General features: G+C 41.9%; 1 protein-coding gene and 1 long non-coding RNA gene across 2 annotated transcripts in view; both read left to right on the top strand.

Moving 5' to 3' along the window:
* The window catches only part of LOC100718495 (liprin-alpha-1-like), a 61,854-nt gene that overhangs the window by 19,540 nt on the left and 15,235 nt on the right, over nt 1-27,079 (top strand). The window contains exons 7-14 of the mRNA XM_063230342.1: nt 2,865-3,016; nt 4,054-4,226; nt 4,617-4,692; nt 5,589-5,865; nt 12,189-12,292; nt 22,260-22,341; nt 22,442-22,642; nt 24,946-25,038. Coding sequence (XP_063086412.1) covers nt 2,865-3,016; nt 4,054-4,226; nt 4,617-4,692; nt 5,589-5,865; nt 12,189-12,292; nt 22,260-22,341; nt 22,442-22,642; nt 24,946-25,038 — 1,158 coding nt within the window. The remainder of the gene's footprint in view (nt 1-2,864; nt 3,017-4,053; nt 4,227-4,616; nt 4,693-5,588; nt 5,866-12,188; nt 12,293-22,259; nt 22,342-22,441; nt 22,643-24,945; nt 25,039-27,079) is intronic.
* On the top strand, nt 9,157-11,984 carry LOC134471360 (uncharacterized). The gene is made up of 3 exons (XR_010040780.1): nt 9,157-9,252; nt 10,149-10,772; nt 11,669-11,984. It is a non-coding gene; the product is annotated as an uncharacterized LOC134471360 (long non-coding RNA).

Raw genomic sequence — 27,079 nt, 5'->3', positions numbered from 1 at the left:
GCAGAAGTGTAATTTACTAAGGACACGGGTACAGATCCTCACTCTGTTGCTGATTAGTTCCTGGCCTGGGAGCTGTTCCTTGGCCCAGTGGAACCATGGCTTGCTCTCTTGTAAGTGAGGTAGTGATCCACACAGTAGTGCTGCTTGGAATGGCCCTGATCTGTGCCCGCCCAAAGTGAGATGCCGCGCTTTCACCAGCAGCCGGCCTCAGAGCTTACCTCTGTTCAGTGGACTTCAGTGTGGTTTGGATATTTTGGTTTTGGCAGTAAGAATTTCTCAGCAAAGGAAGCAGTCTGTTGACTTAGACTCAGACACTGTGGTCTCCTCTTGTTCACTAGTCATCTCTCCTCAGCATGCAGCCTGGTGACTTTGAGAAGACTTGCTCTGGGCTGGCTGTGAAGATTAGCCTAGCAGTGAGTCTACGGACAGCAAATATGGGCCAGACAAAGAGCGATATGGGATGGTTACTTCATTTCAGTTTTACTGGGCAGACTAAGGTGACTTCTTGGCACTTGTAGACATGTCTGAGACAAGGCAGTGGGCCCTAGCCTTGGGTTTCCTCCCACAAGAGAACAGAGGCAGAATGAAGACCTGGTTCAGTGAGCCTGGAAGGCTCTGGGCAGAGCAGGGGCTAGTGTAGGGGAGTCTTGGTGCAAGAATCTCTTTTTGTGGGTGGAGCATACGTATAGTGCCTTACCTCTTCTTTTTTCTTTTCTATTTTAACAAATGATTATTTTAACGTGAAATTTAAATGATGCCTGGCAAACAATGTCCTAAGTTTGATTTCTTTTTCCCTCCCAAAAAGTTTTTTTGAACTTTTATGATTCATGTTGTTGATTTCAAGCTTGATGGACTTTTTTAGAGATGAGATTGCTGGCGGTTAAACACAGGGCCTCAAACAAGCTAAGTAAGTGAGCTCTGGTTACCCCAGCCCCCGACAGTCTTTTGTTTTGTTACTACAATTAGAAATGAGAGCCAGACAAGGTGATATATGCCTGTAATCCCAGCACTCAGGAGGCTGATAAGGGAGGACTGCTGGAGTTTGAAGCCAGCCTGGGCTATCATGTGAGTTCATGGCCAGCCAGAACTGTATAATGAAACCTTATCTCAAAAAAAAGAGAGAAAGATACAGAATTTATCTGTTTATCTGTTAAGATTATATCCTAGCGGGCTGGAAGTTTAGCTCAGCAGCATAAACGCCTGCCTTGTAAGCAGGCAGTCGTGAGTTCGATCCCCGGCACCAAGAAAAAGGAAAAAGACAAAAAAAAAATTATATCCTAAATGCTCTCAGCTCACACTAGTCTAGGTGGTCTTCAGTGAGCTGCTACAGGACTATAATGGAATCTGTATCCTTTATACCATTGTACAGATAAATAAATTAACTATTCACCACTTGTTCACCATGAATGTTTCATGAAATCTAGTCCTGCTTCAAAACCCAAAAATAACAACCTTCTAAACAGGGCCTAACCAGACCCTGAAAGAGTTCACATATGCACTATTTCCACAGTCCTGCCTTCCTCAACACATAGGCATACTCATGGGCCATCCCCTAAAAGAAATCCCAGGGTCTGCGTGACCCTCTTTTAATAATATACCCAGGATTATTATTTTTTTTTATTTAAGGAGAAAAAGAAAAAAAAAACAGAAAAAGGATACAAGTGATACAGAATTTCAAAAAAAAAAATAAACAGTAGGAAGTCACTAGTTAATAGATTACATACTGTCATCTTAGAAATGGTTGTTCAGATTACAAAATTAAAGCATATAAAGTAGCCATTCAAACTGTGAGACTACAAACAATTCTGTTCAATGATCCCACAAAAACTTAGCAATATGGTTATCTATCTTATACACTTAAATATACATGCAATTATATCCTTTAGAGCACTTTCTTTTCCTCTCTTTTTTACTATGACAATTATACATTTTGGGTTTTATTACTCCCACAGTTCTTATTACTTTCTATTTGAAGAGAATAAAATCCAATGTGACATAACAAAACAGAGTCAGTCAAATCAAAAGAATGGATATAGTACATAATATAAAAGCGGAAGACAAAGTGATGATCATTGGTTACCATAATGCCTCTTGCTATCTTAAAAAGAATTGCCTATATCATCAGTTATAATAAAACTGAAAACATTAAAGAACAAAACCAATAAAAGCAAAACATTGGAGACATTGCAGGACTTCAAAAAAAGATAATATGCAAACCCAAAACCCAGGATTATTTTATGAAGCCACATGGAAGTAGGGTTTTAGGCTGCATGCAAATGCTTCTGCTCATAACATTTGGTCCACACAGTGAGAAACAGAAGCCACACACATGCATATTTGGGTCTTCGCTCATGCTGTCCTTGTCTTGTTTCTTGCTAGAGGTAAAAGTATTGACAGTTTCCCTGAGGCTTCGGACCCCACTAGTGTTCCTTTGAGTGACATCAGTAACTGAAGATATGTGTCACAGGCTCTTCAGTAATGAGAGTAACTTTGTTAACCTGAAGTGATAAAGTGCAGTGAACAGGCTTCGTTTAGGACTTCACTGTCCCTCAGTAACTATCCTCAGAGGTACCTGAGGTTGTACGGAGAACAGAATCTTGAAGGGGGGGTGATGCTGTCCCTGGGCTTCCCGGGGCTTCCATGAAGGAAGGCTATAGGTCAACCTGCCCTGCTCTCTCTCTGCTATGTGGTCCATTTCCCCCAGACAAACAGGCCTTCAGGTTGGCATTCAATTAAAATGAGACTTCTCAGGACAGGTAGAAAGTTTAGCTAATAGGTTTTGAGTCAGTTTATGTTATTTAAAGCCTATGTGATGTGTTTTCTTATAATGTACTGTTAGCTGATGTTGTTTTTTCACTCCTCAGTTGCTAGCTTGCAGAGAAGAAGAACGAGATGACAAGACAACGATAAAATGTGAAACTTCCCCTCTCTCCTCTCCGAAGTCCCTTCAGCTAGACAGGCTGCACACAGGGGCGTTGCAAATAGTCAGCCACGAGGACATCAGGGACATGCAAAAGTAAGGAGCAGGTCTTGTAGGCCACCAGACCCCTGAGAAACCTGCTTGTCTTAGTTTTTAAGAACATCTATTAATCTTTTCCTGTGAGAAAAACCAAGTTTTTAAAGAATTCTCAGCAAGCTCATTTGGTTGTGATTATTTAAACGTTAGACCTAGAATGTGTTCTCCTGTTCTGCGGCTGTAGTGACATCCAGTGGAAAAGGCCATCTGTTTGGGCAAAGTTTAGAAAGAATAGGAATTATTTGAAATTAGCACTTGAGAGAAAAGCTCCATTTCTTCAGATCCCACACACTCACTTCTTTTAAGAACTTTCTTTCTATTCCTGGTGAAGAATTTGCCACACGGATGTGGCAGGTTCTGGATCGTGCTATTCTGTGGACAATCGGTGCCTCTCAGGTACCCTCCCACACTCTGGGTCTTCTAAGCTCTTGAGAGTCCCACATTGTCCCTATCTCTTTAGGAAGCATGTTCCATCAGGAGGCCATGAAGGCTTGGTTACTTATAGACTGTTGTTTTCCACACTTCCTCTTAGAAGCTTTTGTTCCATACCAGGCAGTATGATCAAGCAGGCACATTGGTCTCCACAGTGTCCTGAGAGATAGTACAGCTCTCACTTTGCAGGAGAGCAGGATCCAAGGAACCAGCCTGCAGGAGCTGCTGAGAGGGAAGGTGGAATTCCAGTTCTTCTGGCTTCTGAGACCTTGTTCTCTTTCCTGAGGGCTGAGTGTAAACCTCACTGGCTGAGCAAGGCCCCTGCAGAGGGTGTTCCCTTAGATGTCCAAACCAGGCAGGCTAGAGTACAGGCCTCCTCTGAGCAGGGAGCAACATCAGAATCTTGGCTTTCCAGACATAGGTCTGTGGAAGCATTACTGGGACCCTGCATTGCTATGCATAGTGTGCTGTGGGTAAGAGACTGGAAAGGATCTTCAGGGAGTTGAAGTAGGAATATTAAAAATGCAGACTGTTTTGGTACATGTGAGTGGACTGTGGAGTTCTAAAGAGGGCACGTGGTAAAAGTCCATTTTCTTTCCTTCAAGATCAAAAAGTGCCCAGGATGGTCGTGTGAGCAATCCCAATAGCAGTGACAGCAGGCAGGACTCACCCCACAAAGCCCCAAAGAAGAAGGGCATCAAGTCCTCCATTGGTCGTTTGTTTGGCAAAAAGGAAAAGGGTCGGCCTGGACAAACTGGCAAAGAATCACCAGGACAAGGTGGGTGGGGTTTCGGCAGCTGTCCTAACTGCTGGGAATGGGAGAACGTGAACTTTGTCCTGTGTGCCTGCCGCAGGTGCGCAGTGCCCACGTGGAGTCATGGCTGAGGGTTCTCCAGAAAAACCCAGTCTGCTTTCTCAGTCTGCCCATGTGTGAACCAAAGCAGAGCAGTGGACATTCATTTGGCGTGAATGAATAACCCTCATAAGTGCTACTTTACACTCTTGAACATTTGTATGTGTTTGCTTGGAAGCTTACCCTTCAGAAATTATTTAGCTCTCTAGCTGCAGAACCTTCAACCTATTTGTGAAACATATAACTTTGCCATGTTAATTTACTGTAAATTTGGGGGCTTTTCTGATTTTTTAATAGCTGTTCTTTCTGAAACAGAAACCTCATCTCAGGATGCGTTCCGACTTAGCAAATTGGGAGGAAAGGCTGAAAAAAATCGAAAATTTCAAAAAAAGTAAGCTTTTTGTTATTTCTCCATCTCACGAAACAGGTTTCTGAGTTAACAGTAATTGTTAGCTGATTTTAAGTGTAATTTCTAGCTATGTAAATACATTGTCTTTTGAAAGATGAACCTAAAGCAGTGATAGAGCTTTCAGTGATACAAAGAGCTTGCTGCAGCATGCACGCCATAGGTTTGCCTCCATTGACCTAAAGCCTGTTTTAAGCCATCATGTCTGGTGAACAGAGGACATTTGGAAATCTTGACTGAATTCACACATGTATTCTCAGTCTACCTTTTCAGAGTTGTCTCCCAGGATGATAGAATGGGTAATAGTTAGGCTTGGCCATTTGAGCTCTGGCCGCTGAATCCTGGTTAATTCTCTAGTTAGCTGTGTGTCTCTGACAAAGTTACTTATCCTGTGCTTCAGTTTTCTCAACTGTCAAATGGCAGTTACAGTTGTTCATACATCATGTGGCTGTTTTTCAGTTCAATAGAATTATATATGTGCATGTATATGTTTTATAACATGGACACAATTCCTAAATAAGTTACAATTACAGTCAGGCTTCTGAGACCTTGTTTTCTTTCCTGTTGACTGAGTGCATCCCTCAGTGCCTGAGCAAGGCCCCTGCAGAGGGTGTTCCCTTATGTGTCCAAACAAGGCAGGCTAGAGTACAGGCCTGCTCTGAGCAGGGAGCACATCAGAATCTTGGCTTTCCAGACACAGGTCTGTGGAAGCATTACTGGGACCCTGCATCACAATGCATATTGTACTGTGTGTAAGAGACTCAAAACGTTTTTTAGGAAGTTGAAGGTAGGAATATTAAAAATGCAGACTGTTCTTGTACGTGTGAATGGACTGTGGATCTGGGAAGAGGGTGGTAAAAATCCATTTTATTTCTTTGAAGCTCAACAGGCTCCCAGGAAGGTCCTGTGAACAATCCCAGTACCAGTGACAGCAGGCAGGACGCGCTCCACAAAGCCCCAAAGAAGAAGAGCATCAAGTCCTCCACTGGTCGTTTGTTTGGCAAAAAGAAAAAGGGTCCGCCTGGACAAACTGGCAAAGAATCACCAAGACAAGGTGGGCCGGTTTTAGGCAGCTGTCCTAACTGCTGGGATTGGGAGAGCATGAGCTTTTTCCTATGTACCTGCCACAGGTGTCCAGTGCCCACAAGGAATCATGGCTGAGCATTCTCCAGACAGCCCAGTCTGCCCACATGTGAACCAGAGCAGAGCAGTGGACATTCATTTGGCGTGAATGAATAACCCTCTTATATGCTAATTTATACTCTTGAACATTTATATGTGTTTGCTCGGAAGCTTACACTTCAGAAATGATTCAGCTCTCTACCTGCAGAATCTTCTTCCTATTTGTGAAACATATAACTTTGCCATGTTAATTTACTCTAAATTTGGTGAATTTTCTTCTTTTTTGTAGCTGTTGTTTCTGAAACAGAAAACTCATCTCAGGATGCCTTCCAACTTAGCAAATTGGGAGGAAAGGATGAAAAAAATCATCAACTTCAAAAACAGTAAACTTTTTGTTATTTCTCCATCTCATGAAACATTTTTCTGAGTTAACAGTCATTCTTAGCTGATTTTAAGTGTAATTTCTAGCTATGTAAATACATTGTCTTTTGAAAGATGAACCTAAAGCAGTGATAGAGCTTTCAGTGATACAAAGAGCTTGCTGCAGCATGCACGCCATAGGTTTGCCTCCACTGACCTAAAGCCTGTTTTAAGCCATCATGTCTGGAGAACAGAGGACATTAGGAAGTCTTGACTGAATTCACACATGTATTCTCAGTCTACCTTTTCAGAGTGTTCTCCCAGGATAATAGAATGGGTAATAGTTAGGCTTGGCCATTTGAGCTCTGGCCGCTGAATCCTGGTTAATTCTCTAGTTAGCTGTGTGTCTCTGACAAAGTTACTTATCCTGTGCTTCAGTTTTCTCATCTGTCAAATGGCAGTTACAGTTGTTCATACATCATGTGGCTGTTTTTCAGTTCAATAGAATTATATATGTGCATGTATATGTTTTATAACATGGACACAATTCCTAAATAAGTTACAATTACAGTCAGGCTTCTGAGACCTTGTTTTCTTTCCTGTTGACTGAGTGCATCCCTCAGTGCCTGAGCAAGGCCCCTGCAGAGGGTGTTCCCTTATGTGTCCAAACAAGGCAGGCTAGAGTATAGGCCTGCTCTGAGCAGGGAGCACATCAGAATCTTGGCTTTCCAGACACAGGTCTGTGGAAGCATTACTGGGACCCTGCATCACAATGCATATTGTACTGTGTGTAAGAGACTCGAAACGTTTTTTAGGAAGTTGAAGGTGGGAATATTAAAAATGCAGACTGTTCTTGTACGTGTGAATGGACTGTGGATCTGGGAAGAGGGTGGTAAAAATCCATTTTATTTCTTTGAAGCTCAACAGGCTCCCAGGAAGGTCCTGTGAACAATCCCAGTACCAGTGACAGCAGGCAGGATGCGCTCCACAAAGCCCCAAAAAAGAAGAGCATCAAGTCCTCCACTGGTCGTTTGTTTGGCAAAAAGAAAAAGGTTCTGCCTGGACAAACTGGCAAAGAATCACCAAGACAAGGTGGGCCGGTTTTAGGCAGCTGTCCTAACTGCTGGGATTGGGAGAGCCTGAGATTTTTCCTATGTGCCTGCTGCCGGTGTCCAGTGCCCACGAGGAGTCATGGCTGAGCGTTCTTCTGACAGCCCAGTTTGCCCACATGTGAAACAAAGCAGAGCAGTGGAAATTCGTTTGGCTTGAATGAATAACCCTCTTATATGCTAATTTATACTCTTGAACATTTATATGTGTTTGCTCGGGAGCTTACCCTTCAGAAATTATTCAGCTCTCTACCTGCAGAATCTTCTTCCTATTTGTGAAACATATAACTTTGCCATGTTAATTTACTCTAAATTTGGGGGCTTTTCTTCTTTTTTGTAGCTGTTGTTTCTGAAGCCGAAAACTCATCTCAGGATGCCTTCCAACTTAGCAAACTGGGAGGAAAAGATGAAAAAAATCGTCAACTTCAAAAACAGTAAGCTTTTTGTTATTTCTCCATCTCATGAAACAGTTTTCTGAGTTAACAGTCATTCTTAGCTGATTTTAAGTGTAATTTCTAGCTATGTAAATACATTGTCTTTTGAAAGATGAATCTAAAGCAGTGATAGAGCTTTCAGTGATACAAAGAGCTTGCTGCAGCATGCACGCCATAGGTTTGCCTCCATTGACCTAAAGGCTGTTTTAAGCCATCATGTCTGGAGAACCAAGGACATTTGGAAATTTTGACTTAACTCACACATTCATTCTCAGTCTCCCTTTGCAGACTTGTCTCCCTAGTGGACAGAGTGGTTAAGAGTTAGGCTTAGACATTTGAGCTCTGGCCGCTGAATCCTGGTTAATTCTCTAGTTAGCTGTGTGTCTCTGACAAAGTTACTTATCCTGTGCTTCAGTTTTCTCATCTGTCAAATGGCAGTTACAGTTGTTCATACATCATGTGGCTGTTTTTCAGTTCAATAGAATTATATATGTGCATGTATATGTTTTATAACATGGACACAATTCCTAAATAAGTTACAATTACAGTCAGGCTTCTGAGACCTTGTTTTCTTTCCTGTTGACTGAGTGCATCCCTCAGTGCCTGAGCAAGGCCCCTGCAGAGGGTGTTCCCTTATGTGTCCAAACAAGGCAGGCTAGAGTATAGGCCTGCTCTGAGCAGGGAGCACATCAGAATCTTGGCTTTCCAGACACAGGTCTGTGGAAGCATTACTGGGACCCTGCATCACAATGCATATTGTACTGTGTGTAAGAGACTCGAAACGTTTTTTAGGAAGTTGAAGGTGGGAATATTAAAAATGCAGACTGTTCTTGTACGTGTGAATGGACTGTGGATCTGGGAAGAGGGTGGTAAAAATCCATTTTATTTCTTTGAAGCTCAACAGGCTCCCAGGAAGGTCCTGTGAACAATCCCAGTACCAGTGACAGCAGGCAGGATGCGCTCCACAAAGCCCCAAAAAAGAAGAGCATCAAGTCCTCCACTGGTCGTTTGTTTGGCAAAAAGAAAAAGGTTCTGCCTGGACAAACTGGCAAAGAATCACCAAGACAAGGTGGGCCGGTTTTAGGCAGCTGTCCTAACTGCTGGGATTGGGAGAGCCTGAGATTTTTCCTATGTGCCTGCTGCCGGTGTCCAGTGCCCACGAGGAGTCATGGCTGAGCGTTCTTCTGACAGCCCAGTTTGCCCACATGTGAAACAAAGCAGAGCAGTGGAAATTCGTTTGGCTTGAATGAATAACCCTCTTATATGCTAATTTATACTCTTGAACATTTATATGTGTTTGCTCGGGAGCTTACCCTTCAGAAATTATTCAGCTCTCTACCTGCAGAATCTTCTTCCTATTTGTGAAACATATAACTTTGCCATGTTAATTTACTCTAAATTTGGGGGCTTTTCTTCTTTTTTGTAGCTGTTGTTTCTGAAGCCGAAAACTCATCTCAGGATGCCTTCCAACTTAGCAAACTGGGAGGAAAAGATGAAAAAAATCGTCAACTTCAAAAACAGTAAGCTTTTTGTTATTTCTCCATCTCATGAAACAGTTTTCTGAGTTAACAGTCATTCTTAGCTGATTTTAAGTGTAATTTCTAGCTATGTAAATACATTGTCTTTTGAAAGATGAATCTAAAGCAGTGATAGAGCTTTCAGTGATACAAAGAGCTTGCTGCAGCATGCACGCCATAGGTTTGCCTCCATTGACCTAAAGGCTGTTTTAAGCCATCATGTCTGGAGAACCAAGGACATTTGGAAATTTTGACTTAACTCACACATTCATTCTCAGTCTCCCTTTGCAGACTTGTCTCCCTAGTGGACAGAGTGGTTAAGAGTTAGGCTTAGACATTTGAGCTCTGGCCGCTGAATCCTGGTTAATTCTCTAGTTAGCTGTGTGTCTCTGACAAAGTTACTTAGCTTGTGCTTCAGTTCTCTAAACTGTCAAATGGCAGTTACAGTTGTTCATACATCATGTGGTTTTTTTTCAGTTCAATAGAATTATATATGTGCACGTATATGTTTTAAAACATGGACACAGGTCCTAAATATGTTACAATTATAGTCAGGCTTCTGAGACCTTGTTCTCTTTCCTGTTGACTGAGTGCATCCCTCAGTGCCTGAGCAAAGACCCTGCAGAGGGTGTTCCCTTATGTGTCCAAACCAAGCAGGCTAGAGTACAGGCCTGCTCTGAGCAGGGAGCACATCAGAATCTTGGCTTTCCAGACACTGGTCTGTGGAAGCATTACTGGGACCCTGAATCACAATGAATATTGTATTGTGTGTAAGACAGTTGAAAAATTCTTTAGGAAGTTGAAGGTAGGAATATTAAAAATGCACACTTTTCTTGTACATGTGAATGGACTGTGGAGCTGTGAAGAGGGTGGTAAAAGTCCGTTTTCTTTCCTTCAAGCTCAACAGGCTCTCAGGATGGTCCTGTGAGCGTTCCCAGCAGCAGTGACAGCAGGGAGGACCCACTCCACAAAGCTCCAAAGAAGAAGAGCATCAAGTCCTCCACTGGTCGTTTGTTTGGCAAAAAGGAAAAGGATCCGCCTGGACAAACTGGGAAAGAATCACCAAGACAAGGTGGGCTGGTTTTAGGCAGCTGTCCTAACTGCTGGGATTGGGAGAGCATGCGCTTTTTCCTATGTACCTGCCACAGGTGTCCAGTGCCCACAAGGAATCATGGCTGAGCATTCTCCAGACAGCCCAGTCTGCCCACATGTGAACCAGAGCAGAGCAGTGGACATTCATTTGGCGTGAATGAATAACCCTCTTATATGCTAATTTATACGCTTGAACATTTATATGTGTTTGCTCGGAAGCTTACCCTTCAGAAATTATTCAGCTCTCTACCTGCAGAATCTTCTTCCTATTTGTGAAACATATAACTTTGCCATGTTAATTTACTCTAAATTTGGGGAATTTTCTTCTTTTTTGTAGCTGTTGTTTCTGAAGCCGAAAACTCATCTCAGGATGCCTTCCAACTTAGCAAATTGGGAGGAAAGGATGAAAAAAATCGTCAACTTCAAAAACAGTAAGCTTTTTGTTATTTCTCCATCTCATGAAATATTTTTCTGAGTTAACAGTCATTCTTAGCTGATTTTAAGTGTAATTTCTAGCTATGTAAATACATTGTCTTTTGAAAGATGAACCTAAAGCAGTGATAGAGCTTTCAGTGATACAAAGAGCTTGCTGTAGCATGCACACCATAGGTTTGCCTCCATTGACCTAAAGCCTGTTTTAAGCCATCATGTCTGGTGAACAGAGGACATTTGGAAATCTTGACTGAATTCACACATGTATTCTCAGTCTACCTTTTCAGAGTTGTCTCCCAGGATGATAGAATGGGTAATAGTTAGGCTTGGCCATTTGAGCTCTGGCCGCTGAATCCTGGTTAATTCTCTAGTTAGCTGTGTGTCTCTGACAAAGTTACTTATCCTGTGCTTCAGTTTTCTCAACTGTCAAATGGCAGTTACAGTTGTTCATACATCATGTGGCTGTTTTTCAGTTCAATAGAATTATATATGTGCATGTATATGTTTTATAACATGGACACAATTCCTAAATAAGTTACAATTACAGTCAGGCTTCTGAGACCTTGTTTTCTTTCCTGTTGACTGAGTGCATCCCTCAGTGCCTGAGCAAGGCCCCTGCAGAGGGTGTTCCCTTATGTGTCCAAACAAGGCAGGCTAGAGTACAGGCCTGCTCTGAGCAGGGAGCACATCAGAATCTTGGCTTTCCAGACACAGGTCTGTGGAAGCATTACTGGGACCCTGCATCACAATGCATATTGTACTGTGTGTAAGAGACTCGAAACGTTTTTTAGGAAGTTGAAGGTAGGAATATTAAAAATGCAGACTGTTCTTGTACGTGTGAATGGACTGTGGATCTGGGAAGAGGGTGGTAAAAATCCATTTTATTTCTTTGAAGCTCAACAGGCTCCCAGGAAGGACCTGTGAACAATCCCAGTACCAGTGACAGCAGGCAGGACGCGCTCCACAAAGCCCCAAAGAAGAAGAGGATCAAGTCCTCCATTGGTCGTTTGTTTGGCAAAAAGGAAAAGGGTCCGCCTGGACAAACTGGCAAAGAATCACCAAGACAAGGTGGGCCGGTTTTAGGCAGCTGTCCTAACTGCTGGGATTGGGAGAGCGTGAGGTTTTTCCTATGTGCCTGATGCAGGTGTCCAGTGCCCACGAGGAGTCATGGCTGAGCATTCTCCAGACAGCCCAGTCTGTCCACATGTGAACCAGAGCAGAGCAGTGGACATTCATTTGGCGTGAATGAATAACCCTCTTATATGCTAATTTATACTCTTGAACATTTATATGTGTTTGCTCGGAAGCTTACCCTTCAGAAATGATTCAGCTCTCTACCTGCAGAATCTTCTTCCTATTTGTGAAACATATAACTTTGCCATGTTAATTTACTCTAAATTTGGGGGCTTTTCTTCTCTTTTGTAGCCGTTGTTTCTGAAACAGAAAACTCATCTCAGGATGCCTTCCAACTTAGCAAATTGGGAGGAAAGGATGAAAAAAATCATCAACTTCAAAAAAAGTAAGCTTTTTGTTATTTCTCCATCTCATGAAACAGTTTTCTGAGTTAACCATCATTCTTAGCTGATTTTAAGTGTAATTTCTAGCTATTGTAAATAGATTGTCTTTTGAAAGATGAACCTAAAGCAGTGATAGAGCTTTCAGTGGTACAAAGAGCTTGCTGCAACATGCATGCCATAGGTTTGCCTCCATTGACCTAAAGCCTGTTTTAAGCCATCATGTCTGGAGAACAGAGGACATTTGGAAACTTTGACTGAACTCACATGTGTATTCTCAGTCTTCCTTTGCAGAGTTGTCTCTCTAGATGATAGAATGGGTAATAGTTAGGCTTGGCCATTTGAGCTTTGGCCGCTGAATCCTGGTTAATTCTCTAGTTAGCTGTCTGACAACATTATTTAGCTTAGGCTTCAGTTTTCTCAACTGTCAAATGACTGTTACAGTTGTTCATGCATCGTGTGGCTTTTTCTCAGTTTGATAGAATTATATATGTGCATGTATATGTTTTAAAACATGGACACAAGTCCTAAATAAGGTATAATTAAGGTCACTGTGGTGACTTCTATTGTTTACACAAGTCGTCCTCCAGAAGCATTTACCGTGATATAATTTTACATTTTATCTGAGATTGGATCTCTACTTTACAGTGTATTATTGAACTATAATCCTCTACTAAATCTTAAGGGGCTGAGGAGTGGAGTATAAGTGAGAGCGTACTGGCTTGACATACCATCCCTAGGCCCACATAAAGATAGATTCTGAAAATAATATATACTGTTCCGAATGATTTTGCATAGGGGAGCACAGGCACCAACATATCAGGGAAGTATGTACACTTCTCTGATGTAGGATTGGTTGTGTAAGCTGATCACACCCAAAACTAGAGTTATAAGTGAACTAGATAGGTTGAGACATTTTCCTAGTGAGATGATTAATAAAATATCAATCAAAAAGCTTTCTGCAACAAAATCAGACAGTATGTAATGTCTAAGAGGTACAATTTGAACTTGACAGTAGGGAAAGTTTGAAAGCCTAAGGTAAGATGGGCACACTGGTCTTGAGAAAAGGTGAAAGTTGGTGGGTTCTTGGATAAATTTGTATATGGGAAACATCAGGTGTCCACTTCTCAGTGAAGCCAGTACTGTGTGGAACTCAGAGTGCAAAGGCCCTGACACTAGCGTTACACTCGAATCCCTAGGAACCCTTTCTGCTGGAAAGTTATGAAATCTCACTCATTTTAGTTGTCTTCTCTGAATTCATGACTGCCTTTTTTTTTTTTAAACTTCTATTGGTATGTGTTTGCAGTACATAATAATCATGTTGGTTCTTGGGAGTTGATACATGTCCATGACACATTTCTATTCTTTATTTTCCACCATCCTTGTATTTTGCCAGAATCCCATTCATGCATTTCTCTTATAAACCCTTGTCATGTATACAGATTAAAAATAAGACTATTAAAAAGAAATATATATATATATATATATGATATATATATATCAATATCAATATATATTATATATATATATATATATATATCAAACATACCAGACTATAAGCCAAAACACATATAAAAGATGGAACACAATTGTACTAAGTCGAAGTATTCCTTTAGATATATTTTCCATGCTGAGTTACAATAACTTTTTTCTTCTATTGTCTGTCTTTTATTTCATAGCTAACTTATATATGAAGTTTTTCATATTATAATGAGTCTTTTGTTTTTTATTTTATTCATTTATTTTTTGAGACAAGAATCATACTTTGTAATTCAGGCTGGACTGAACTCACAGCAGTCCTCCTGATTTAGTTGCCCAAGTGGTGGGATTACAGGCATGTGCTACCGCACTTGGCCATAGTAACTGTTTTAAGCAGCTCAACAGTGATGACATGCCATTGCAGGTGAAATTCTGTTATGGAAACATTCTATACAAATACTCAATCTTTGGTGCTCTGTAAATAGAATTTTATAGTACCATTTAACCACAAAATCTGAACTGTGTAAAAGTCTTTTATAATAATTTAAGCAATGAGCAGTTGGCTTTGTGGAGCTTAATATTAAAGCTAGTCATTTTCCCTCTCGAAACCATGCTAAAGAAATAGTGTTGCCTAGATTTTGCCAGTGTCTTTTATTTCACGTGCTCATTTCAATGTAATAAAAACAACAGCAGCACAGCTTGATCATTCACCCCATTGCCTTCTGAAGTTTATGTTTCATGGAAGAGAAGAAATAATTTTCCTAATATGTTTGGCTATTCTGCTGGGGATGTGGCTCGGTAGTGTAGTACTCTTAGCATGCATTAAGGCCTTAGGTTCAATCCCCAGTACCACAATAAAAGCAAAAAACAGAAAACCAAAATGTTTCCCTGTTGTAAAAATTGACTTTCTAACTCTCAAGAAGTGTGTGTGCACCCTCAGGACAGGCTTTGAATTATTTGCCCAAACACATGATTAAATTGCACACCAGGCATGCATGTTTACAGGTTTGTGTGCGTGCGCGCGCATGTGTGTGTGTGTGTGTGTGTGTGTGTGTGTGTGTGTGTGTGGTGGTAGGGAGGGAGATTTCTCGGTAGCAAGGAGATTCAAGTTTATGCTGCTTACTCCAAACATCTGTTGTGGCTGTTTCAAGGTGTCTAAGAATGGGTCTTTGCTCTGTACTTTATAGTTCTATGTGGGATGCATATGTGATTTCTCAACCATAGTAGAAAGTTCATAGGGAAAATTCTAAAGTAGTCATCTGACTATGGTGGGCAGTTTTGTGATATCTGTCAGATAACCTGAATTGTAATTGATTTGAAGAAAAAAAGTATTTTGTGAATACAGGGTACAGTTTAATACTTTGAGCATTATTGTTTTGTTTTTTTGTTTTTTTGTTTTTGTTTTTGTTTTTCTGAGACAGGTCTCACTATGCAGTTCAGGCTGGCTTTGAGCTCACTTTGTAGCTCAGGCTGACCTCAAACTCACAATGATCCTCCTGCCTCAGCCTCTCAAGTGCTGGAATTACAGGCATGCACAACCACATCCAGCTACTTTGAGCATTCTTGATGTAATAAAAAACTGTTCTGTGAATACAGAGTACAGTTCAACACTTTGGTACTTTCTCAGAAATACAGTACTTCTTGTGATGAGCCCTAACTTGGCTGTAGGCCATGCTCCTTGCTGCTGAACCACTAGCCTATCACATTGACTGAAGGAGGGTTCCCAGGACTCAGTGCACATGTTGACCAGCTGAACTCATGCTCTCTGAGAATTACTGGAAGAATTTGATGCTCTGCTGACACTTGAGGTGCTCAGTAGTCAATGCAACTATCAGCATGACTCAGACTGGAGTCCGTTCATCAGCTCATAGAATGCTGTGTGAAGTTTCAAAACATGGATCTCCAACTCACCTTTGTCTTTGTAGTGCTCTCCTTCCGGTTGCGTGGCATTGTGGTGCATTTGCTGTGGGAAGTTGGTTACACATGGAGCCATACTCAGTGGTACTCTGAATCATATAGTGTGGAGTGCTGGTGTTACCAGCTTTGGGTTCTCTGCTAAACTTCCCAAGAGTATATTTCTGTTTGGTGAGAAAAGTTGCTTCCATTCCTCACTTGTCAAAACAACACACTGGTCCCCAGTACTCTTCCTCACAGTGTGACTAGCATGTGAAATGTGAGCCTGAGCTGCAGCCATGAGAAAGGGTCTCCTTAGCCCTTGTGCAAGACCCCTGAAGTTGAAAAGTGTCCCATCTCTTGGAAATACAGTCATGTATTTACTATGGAGAGTTAAAGTTCTTGCTATATGTCACTTAGATAATGTTTATTCTGCAGAAACTCGCACAAGCTTCTTGAAATGAAGGGCAGCTTTACCATTGTGCTTTTGCCTACATTATAAAATATATCATAATTCATAGATTACATGACATTTTTTGTACCAGGGATCAAACTCACAACCTCACACTTGCCAGGCAGGCCCTTAAGCTGCTGAGCTAAATCCCTGGCCTTCACGTAACTTTTATTTTACGCATTTGTTCCCCAGAGAATTTAGTGTATTTTGGTCCAAGAGAATACAGCATAGCTGTAGAACACTTTCCTAGTATGCTAAAGCCCTGAGCTCCATCATTAGTATGACAGAATCTAAAATAGCTGCCTCCTCCAACAGTATGTATGTATGTATGTATGTATGTATGTATGCATGTATATACATGTTGGTGCTGCAGATCAAACATAGCACCTTGTGAAGGCTGGGCAAGTGCTTTACTAATGAGCTACACTCAGCCCCCAGTCTCTAATTTAAAGGCAGGAAGGTTCCCATATCAGTTTGCATTAGAGCAGATACTCTGTGTTTGTGTGTGTGTGTGTGTGTGTGTGTGTGTGTGTGTGTGTGTGTGTTTGGTTTCTTTTCCTTTTTTGGTACTGGGGATCAAACTCATGCCCTTGCACTTGCCAGGCAGGTGCTATGCTGCTGAGCTAAATTCCTGGCCTCCTTTTCTTTTTTTAAAAAAGGGTCTCACTGTGTTGTTCAGGTTGGACTTGAAATCATTATGTAACCCAGGCTGACTTTCAGCTCATAGCAATTCTCCTGCCTCAGCTTCCAAAGTGCTGGGATTACAGGTGTGTACCATCATCCTGGCATTAGAGCAGATATTATAAAAATCAACCCTGGTGTCTAGTGTTTGGTTCTATGGGAGAAGCTATAAGCTGAAGAAAAGAAGCTCTGACAATGTCAGGAACAGAGCAATCTAGTGCCCAGCCACCTTCTGCAAAGGGCCCCAGCTTGGCCTGCCTGTCACATCTATTGGGATATGATATCTCACAGCCCAGGAGCAAGCAAATATCAGAAGAAACCAAAGGGGTTTTCTTCTGGAGTTGATGGATATGACACATCAACATCTAGGATTACTGACATATTATTCAGATGCCCTTGGTGGCTATTCAGTGTGGACAGATGATGGACATTCTGCAGAGTATGCCCCCCCCCCACTGGTTACTATGTTTTTATTTGCTCTTTTTAAATTTTTCCTTTTTTTCCCCTGGGGGCTCCTTATGTAGTCCAGACTAGCCTTGAATTCATGGTAATCCTCTTGCCTTCATCTCCCACATGCTGGATTATAGATGATGCCACCATACCCAGCTTGATTACCTTGCTTGAAGCTTTGGGGCTCAGAGCTGGAAGAGTTATTATTTGGGAAGTTGAGCAAGAAAAGAATGAATGTTGCTAAAGCTTAAATGTTTGCCGCTTTAGTAGAGGGGGAGGAAATAGGTGGTTCTCCTATTCCAAACTAATCATATGGGTAGACGGATAACCTTACCTAAGTGGATAGTCAGGTAGGTGAGTAAACACTGTGAAGCCATTTAGTTCTTGGAGGTCACAGATTTGGACAAATGGGTGTCTGTACTAAGTATGTGCAGTAGCAAGCAAAAGAGATCCAGTTTCAATACCCAGTGTAAAAGGAAGGTAGTTGTGCATATCACCAAACATTGCAAAGAGCCAGAGTAGAGGTGCGCAGAAGTGTCTGCAGGCTCCAGATTCTGCATCTTAACACAGGATCCTTCTGTACACTTTTGGGAACAACTCTCAAGAAAACTGGACTCTAATGTGCCCACCTATCGTGTTAACCAAGGTTAGGTGCCCAATCTCGTAGTCCACAAACTACCTGGTAGGGGAGGTGTAGCTACCTGTAGGTGGAACTTGGGCCAACTCCCCAGCCAGGGTCTTCTGTGTTATTTCCTAACGTCACATGACTTTTGAATGCATCATCCTACTTCTGCTACCTTCACACCACTCCCACTGCTGCATCTGGATGCAGGTGTAAGGAGGAGGAAGGATGTAAAGGCAACAGCAGTTTATACCAAGCTTCAGGTAGTGGGCCTTGTTCTTGTTTGCAGTACATGTCTGGTATGTACTTTCACAAATTACAGCTGTGCAGTGGTATGTACCTTTAATCATCCGAGCTACCTGGGAGGTCCAGGCAGGAGGGTCATTTATGATGACAATGCCATTGTTCTAGGCAACTTAAGAAACTGTCTCAAGATAAAAAGTATAGTACAAATGGCTGGCGGTTTAGTTCAATGAGTGCTTGGTTCCATCCCCAGTACCATCAAAAATAATGAAAACACCAACAAAATCATTTTTAGACTACTGAGGACATAGTTCTTACTTAGTCTATTTGAATAGGCACATAATCTAGAAGTGCTTCTGACCTACAGCAGTAGTCTTCCTCTTCCCTGGCCTGGCCAGAGCATCCAGGACAGAACCTCACTTAATATTACAGAATTTCAGATCTTTACCCAGAAATGGATTTACACTGCTTCTTGGGGTCAGTCAGTCTGTCTGTCTGTCTGTCTGTCTGTCTGTCTGTCTCTCTGTATGTTTGTCACACACTCTCTCTTTCTCTCTCTCTCTCTCTGTGTGTGTGTGTGTGTGTTTCTTGTTTCCTTAAATGAGTCATAGCAGCTCTGTAGCCAGGTTTGGTAGCTGTCTTAGTTACTTTTTACTCATTGCTGAGACAAAATACCTAAAGGCCAAGTTGGGAAAGGAAAGGTTTATTTCTTACAGTTTTTGGAGGTTTCACACACTCAGTTGGCTCCAGGGCATGGCTGGGCCACAGTTCATGGTGGCTGCAAACAGCAAGCAGGAACAGGCAAAGAGCAAGACACACCTTCTCCCTGCCATTACATTACATCCTGGCTCCACCCCTCTGTGGGTATAGCACTGACACCATCAATCCAAGCACTAACAATGAACCATCACAAATGCACAATACAAATACATGAAGCCTGGGGGCCCACAGACATAAACCATGACATGCCTCCCCTGGCCCCCAGGACTCTTGTACATCCTTTATACAAAAGACATTTAGTCCACCACCAAGAGTTTCCAAAGTCTTAAGTTTCAGCATTGCTGAACAGTCCAAGTCCCATGTCTCCTCCATGATCTATGGCAAACTCTTAACTGTAACCCCTGTACAAATGAAACAAGTTTAAACATTTCTCAAATGCAAAGGCACAAAATAAACATTACTATTCCAAAAGTTACAAACAGGGGAATATAAAGCATTGGAAACAAAGCAAATCCAACATCCAGCAGGATGAACATTAAGTCCTAGAGTTCCTTGCTCTGCATCTGAAGCAATATGGTTACAAGCTCCAAAAGGCTTGTGTGATTCCACCCCCAAGGCACTTCCAGGGATTTCACCTCCTGCAGCTTTTCTCTTAAATCCTCTCTGCTTGCTTTTTGGAGCTTTCCTTGGATCATCCATGTTTCTGGCTTTTCCAAACTTTTGGGGTCTCCACTGCACCTTTGGCTTCACCTTTATGTCTTCACAAATTGCCCTCTCAGGGGCACACAGCTTGGCCTCCCAGGCCCTTTGCAATAGAGGTAGAAGCCATCTTACCCTCAGAATTTGTGCATTTTCCTAGCACCTAAGATCAGCACCATGTGGATGTTACCAAGGTTTGCTGCTAGCTAGAGCAGTACTCAGGCTTTTCTCTCTCTTGGCTGTAGGGGTCAGTTGCCTGGATCACAGGGCTCTGTTTAACTGATTGTGAGGAAAAGCTTCTCTATGTTGCCACCATTCTGGAACCTCATGTGGCCTGTCACCATTCTGGAAACTCATGTGGTCTCTGTCGCCATTCTGGAACCTGGTGCTCTGCAGCTTTCTCCTCTGAAAAAATTCTTTTACCTTTGCAGTGAGGCTGCACAGGGTGGGGACCTGCTTCCTGGGATGCCCCCGGCCCATCTTTCTTATTTCTCTGTTTTCCCTCAGCCATCAGAATCTCCACTGTCTTTACAATCCACAGCCTTCCTGAAATATTCTTTCTGGCCAAACTCACAGTATTGCAAATTATCCCGCTGGGCTCTTTCCTCTTGATTTGCAACATAAAGCTGGCTAAAAGCCCTCTACAGTAGCCATGCCACAGACTCAACATTTGATTGCTTTTTAATTTCTTTTTCAAGATTAATCAGTCCATTGCCCTTTGTTTCAGTCTCAGGCAAAGTCTCTGGACATGAGCAAAATGTAGACAACTTTCTGCCAACCCATAACTCACATCATGGGGAGTCCAACAACCACTGCAGTCCTTCTTCCCAGCAGAAATCTCCCAGGCCTGGTCTTTACCATCAGGCTTCCTATCAGCCTTCTGGTCTCCTGAGCTGTGACCACTATCTCCTCTACAGAACTGCCTAAGCTGCTCTAGCTCTATGCATCCAGGCAACACATCCAAACCTTTCCAAACTCTGCCCACAAGCCATTTCCAAAGCCATTTCTTGAAAAACATGGTAAGGTATAGTCACAGCAAACAACCCCATTCTTCGGTACCAAATTCTGTCTTAGTTACTTTTTACTCATTGCTGAGACAAAATACCTGAAGCCCAAGTTTGGAAAGGAAAAGGTTATTTCTTACAGTTTTTGGAGGTTTCAGTCCACACTCAGTTGGCTCCAAGGCAGGTGGGCATGGCTGGGTCACAGTTCATGGTGGCTGCAAACAGCAAGTAGGAACAGGCAAAGAGCAAGATACACTTTCTTCCTACCATTACATCATATCCTGGCTCCACTCTTATGTGGGTGTAACACTGACACCATGAATCCAAGCACTAGACAATGAACCATCACAAATGCACAATGAAAATGCATGAGGCCTGGGGGCCACAGACATAAACCATGACAGTAGCCTACTACTTCTTGTACTTAGGAGCACACTTCTGCTGATCTGTTTCTCTGTGAATAGCTTTGCTTGTTTCAACTAGAAAATTGTTGTTGTTGTTGTTCTTCTTCTTCTTCTTTTTGTTTTTTTCTTGTTTCATCTGAGATAACACATTTGCTGCCTTCTCTGGTACAGTTACTCCCTGGTGATTGTTCCTGTAAGCTTAGCGGTAACTTAAGGAACTCTTAGTTGAAATTGTATATGAAACATTTTACTTAGGAACATAAGTTTCCAAAAGAAAGAAAAGGGGAAGAGAGACTGATTGACTGAGACTGACTAGGGTTTTTGTGTATCTGAAACATACTTGTCCTTTGTGTTCTAATGTCAGACTTACCATGCTTACAATGTTACTGTTTCACATAACTGTGTTACACAAATCACTTTTAGAGATGTTAGTATAGTAAAAGTGTGACTTGAGTCTTTAGAAATAAAGCATATATGAAACCTCAAATCACATTACGGAGTGCATGCAAGACTCACCTACCCACTTCCCTGCAGTACTGCCTTGGTATTGCATGAGTTTCTGTGCTGGTGATACATTCGGCATTGAAGGAGGTGTTGAATGGCTGGCTAAAGAAGAGATCAATGGGTTAAAACCACAGAATGACCCAGTGACTTAGCAAGTACCCGTTTACTTAAAGAGCAGTGTACAATAGAAACTGTCCTCTGTTACTTGTTTGCTGTATTAGACGATAATCTTTTTGTGGTTAAAAGTCTGCATTACAGCTGGGAGTATGAAACACATCTATAATCCAAGCACTGGGGGAGACTGGTTACACAGAGTTTGAGGCCAACCTGGACTACATACATAGCAAGACTTTGTCTCAACATTCCCCAAACCACAACCACCCCCCAAAAACACTGTTTTTTAAAGTCTCTCACAAAATTAGGCACTGATGTCTCAACTGAGGTGTGGTTTCCTCTTCCTAGATACTGTTTCTTCATTGTTGAAGTAGGGTTTCATGTTTTCCCCTAATTGTCTTACTACCTTGGATATGAAAATTCTGCTTGAGTTTTATAAGTTGGTAGTAATTCTTCAATTCTCTGAAGTAATGGTGATTTGACTGGGAATCAAGAGAACTCTGTAGCATTTTTTATTTACTCAGGCATTCTCCATAGTATGTGTGTGACTATCATTACAAGGATGATGTTAATAACATTAAAACTGTAGAAGATAAAAGGAACTGAGAATATGTGTTATACTTTTGAAAATGCTCAGAGACTGTTCCATTAACTTGTTGGATGTGTAACAGTGCTTCTTTAATTTGAATGTCTTCTTTTTCACAGGCCTGAGTTGCTGGAGGAAGCCCAGAGGCAAGGCTTACCATTTTCACAGTGGGACGGGCCAACCGTGGTTGAATGGCTGGAGGTACATCCCTTTACTACAGAGACCTATGCTACATGACACAAGCTTGTCGTGCATCTCCCGTCTCTACCTGATGTTCTGGTCTTTTCATTCTTCTTTCTAGCTCTGGGTTGGGATGCCTGCTTGCTATGTGGCTGCCTGCAGAGCAAATGTGAAAAGTGGGGCCATCATGTCAGCTCTGTCAGACAGACAGATCCAGCAAGAGATTGGCATCAGCCACCCTCTGCACAGACTGAAGCTGCGGCTGGCCATCCAGGAAACCCTGTGGCTCACCAGCCCTTCGGCTCCACCCACATTGAAAAAGGTATGTTCACAGAGGCTCTGTGTGCCCTCTGTGGAGGAGGAAGGCAGAGCCCACAAAAGCAGTAGCCTGCTAATGTTTCCGTGCTGCTTCCTAATCATACAGGGTGGTTTCAACTTAAAATTTCAGGAAAGCATAGTACAACCCCTAACTTGGAGGGGTTGAGTGATCCAAAGAAAATGTGTGAACTGCTTGTGTAAAAGTGTGGTTAAAGCCAGGCGTGGTGGCACATGCCTGTAGTTCCAGTACTCAGAAGGCTGAGGTGGGAGGATCACTGTGAGTTCTAGGCCAGTGGGTTACAGTGTGAGCAGCTTGAACTGAGTAATGAGATCCCGTTTCAGAAAAGACCAAAAAATAAATAATTAAATAAATGAATAAAACTTGGTTAGAAGGGCCTTCTTTAAGAAAGAAGGCTTTTTGAAAGGTAGAAAATTGAGTGTCACAAATGTACGTATGAATTTATCAAAACTGAGTAAGTGTAAGGACCTCTTGAGGAAGGAAAAGTTAACATTTTAAGTAGCATTTCATCCTTGAACTTTGATTTCTATTTCATAGTTCAAGCAATAATTAGTACTTGTACGGTATATAAAGGTACTTGCTAAGCAAATTATATGCGGAAAATATTGTTTTTCTTCAAGTATACAGGTAGCAAAATATACAGATAAGCCCAGGAATGTATAAACCCTTGCATACAATCCCCGGGCATAAATAAGCACCTGGCTATGGCCCCTTGGCTATAAACTAGGTTGGGCTGCCCTTACTTTGTTGTGTGTGGCTTCTTTCCTTCAGTCTTGTGCGTGTGAGTGCATCTGCATCACTGCACATATAGGCGGGACTTACAGAGTAACTGTAATTTGTGGCAGTCCAGAGGTGCCACTGACATACAGTTGACACGCTAACAAGGGGTGGTCACCTCCCAGAAATCCACTGGTTCCTGGACAGTTCTAAGCTTCTCTTCTTTGTGGATGTCTTTTTTTCCCTACAAGAACTAAAGGAGGAAAAATGCTGAGTTTCCTAGATGCACTGTGGTTGTGTGTCACGGCACCAGCAGGTGCTCTGGGTCTTGGGAGCTGCATGTGTCTGTCCAACCATGCCTGTGCTCACAAAGATGCTGTCCACTTGGGGAGTAGTGAAGAGCCCTCAAAGAGCTTCCTGGTGACTCTTCTGATGAAACATTGGTGGTTATTAGAAGGGAAGAGCAGGCCAGCTCTTAAGTTGCAAAGTTCAGGGGTTTTTTCATTTAGATGTTCAACAAACTCTTAGAGCTGTGTAGACATCCTTCTGAGCAGCAGAGCAAGGTCTGCCTACAGTAACTTTATACACAAAAAAGTGTGAAGATTTTGTTGTTAGAGAATTATGAAAATGAACAATAAGCCTTTTTTTTTTTTAACGTATGGCCAAAGAACACTTTCCCTTGGTGGAATGTTTTGTAACCAGTATCAGTCTGTTCTGCAGCTATTTCCACATTAATGTGGGCTTTGTAGAAATGAAGATGCTGCATGGCTTTTTCAAAGCTTTTAAGAACCCTCTTTCAAAAGGGAGCTTCTGTGATTCAGTTGAACTATTGGCAAGGACTAGACCTCACATCAGAAAGACTCTCCATATCACCAGTTACAAACACAGAAATTGCTGTTCTTGGGGAGCTTACAGTGGGCTAGCAGAGTGGCCATCAGTCTCAGGTTTGACTCAGATGGTGACAAGTGCTTTGTTTTTGGTGTTTGCATTGTTTGGCTCTCCTGTGCTCACTATCTTGTGCCCTGGCCTCCTGGGCTTCCTCTGGCTTTGGATCATCTGCTGAAAGCAGCCACAGGAAGCCAAGGCCAGAGCATCCTGTTGTTAGCCTGTGTTGGGGTGAGACTGCTTTCTGTGTGTTTTGTTTTATTCTTTTGTTTTGCTGTACTGAGGCTTAAACCTAGTGCTTTGGGAGAGCCAGGCAAAAACCCTATCATGAGCTATACCTCCAACATGGTGAGACTATTGAAAATACTGTCTATTGAATCATCAGTTACTGGGGAAAGTAACTTTTCAGAAATATAAAGTATGTTCTCATCCATACTTTTAAGCATGTGATCTGGAAATTGTGTGCTGTTCTCCTTATATTCCGACCACACTGTTATTGTTTAAAAGAGGATGAGCCTGTGTTAATGATCTCTGGCTTTCTCTGTGGGTGCCTGAAATGAAAATGTGCAAAGAGTGACCTTTGCCTCGTGGCTCCTTACTGTGCCTGTGGCTCATATGTGCGTCCTTCTCCTTTCTGTCACGCTTCCCTTGCCCTGGATGTGGCTGGTGCACTGGGGTCACCTTAGACCACAGGAAATGTCTGGTTAACACATGAAGAGATGGAAACACTCGCAGCCACATCTCAGATGGTCAGTCAGCCCTGCAGCTCATGTTCCAAAGTGGGTTTCCTACTCCAGACCAAAGGGCCCTTTGTCTTTTGTTGAAAACAAAAGTTAATTTGCATTTGTTTCAAATATAATGTGTTCTTTTTAGGTTATTAGCTCATAGCGTATAGTCGTATTTGCATTTTTTAGATTTTTACAAGAATTTAGTTTATAGATTTGCCCCATTTAGAGAAGATGTAATTTGCTTCTCCTTTTGGAGAGACCTCCATTGAGCACTGCGTTGTGGTTGTCTAACGCCAACAGTCTACTGTATGAGGTTAGTTGGCATGGAAAAAGTCTGCTCCTTGCATGGAAAATTGAAATTCTTGGATTTTCATGAGTTTTTGCATGAGGCATTGATATTTTGAATGTTTTTCACTCAGTCAAGGTGCATGTTCCCTGCAGAATTAATTTGCTTACACTACTAAAGTTCACTAATACTAATAGTTATGTTCTTTTACATTCCTAACAACCTAACATCAGGAAGATGAGGAGGGAAGCTGGATAAGGTTGGAGTCTTTCTATAATATTTCTTCACTCTGTAGCAACAAAAAGCAATTGAGGATGTAAACTTGTGTGACCTGCTTTAGTAGGTGTTTTTCACACCTTAATTTATTCATAGTATCATTAATGACTTGAAGAATGTAATCAAATAAATCACAGGATTAAAGATTACATCTCATGGATAATTTTGAACATTTCCCATATGGGATCATGGAAATTACTTTGAACGAAGGTTGTTTTATTTATGAATAGAATCTTTTATACAAAGTCCCCTGGTTTAGGCAACTCCTGAGTTTATGTACATGTAGTTCGTTGCTGGGTTAGTTTTGTTCTAAAATGTACTGCTGAAAAAAATCATGAAATACACTTCTAAACCTGAAAGTTGGCACGGGGCCTTTCCCTCTATGTCTTTATATTGTTATTTGACTAAGTACTGCCCTACTGTGTTGAGTTAAAGATCTTAGTAATGGAGTTCTCAGAAATTAAGGCTTATCACTTCACAGAGATTGAATTTCAGCTGCCTAACTCTTCACTACACAGAAAGCTCTGCCCCATGTTTTACAGTGTCTGAGTCAGATGACTTGGTTAAATTCCCAGCATCCCTCTGCCCTCTTGGGTCTTTGGTGGGCACAGTGCAGTACCAGGGGACTTGTAGTTCTTCAGCTTTTCCCAGGGGCACGGTATTCGGGGGCTCAGAAGAGTTAGCATATGTCTGAAAGCAAGTATAAATGAGTTAAGATTAGAATTTGCTGATTCCAAGATGATGCTTGAAACAGTTGCTTCTGTTTGCATTTCTAAAGGTTATTCAGTTATAGCACTTGGTTGTTTGTTTTGTTTGTTCATTTGAAAAAAAGAGAGGTGGAACTTGGTGACACATATGGGTCATCCCAGGACTTGGGAGGTTGATCAAGCATGTTTGTTGCAAATTTGAGACCAGCATAGGCTACATAGTGAGTTCAAGGTCAGCCTAAACTACATAGTAAAATCCTGTCTCAAAATTACAAAAAGTTTAGAAACAAAAACTAAGAAGAAAGAGAATAGCTACTAACTGGGTTTCCCTCCCTGGGTTTAGATACTCCCTGCCTCTAGAATCACTTAAATTCACCTAGTTAGAGGTCTCTCTACAGGACCAACAATGACCATCAGTGAATTAAGCAGTGCATTTCATAATTACGTAAGTTTCAATATATTCCAAAAGACAAAGTAGAATATGGTCACCACTTCAATATGAAATAGCATCAGAGACATAAAGTGTAGTTGAATAAGCTTAACATTTGCTTTTTGCAGTGACCATATAAAAGGGGCCCATGCAGAAGATTCCAGATTTACCCCACATGCAATGTTCTGCAGAAGCTTGGTGCACTTTGCCACCATCCTTTCCCAGACAGAGCTGCTAGGACAGAGCTATGCTAGCACAAAGCATTGTGCTTTGCCCGTGCTGGCACTGGGTGGCCTCGCTCCTGACTGAGCTTTGGAAGGAACACTCAAGTGTGGTCAGAACTGTTCGCATATCAGATGTAAGATATGACTGGCTGTGTAAGAAGGCTGTGCC

Source organism: Cavia porcellus, unplaced genomic scaffold, assembly GCF_034190915.1.
Source record: "Cavia porcellus strain 051 isolate PalLab524CR breed Dunkin Hartley unplaced genomic scaffold, mCavPor4.1 scaffold_18, whole genome shotgun sequence".
NCBI classification, from domain to species: domain Eukaryota; kingdom Metazoa; phylum Chordata; class Mammalia; order Rodentia; family Caviidae; genus Cavia; species Cavia porcellus.
This window is presented reverse-complemented; position numbering and strand designations above follow the sequence as displayed.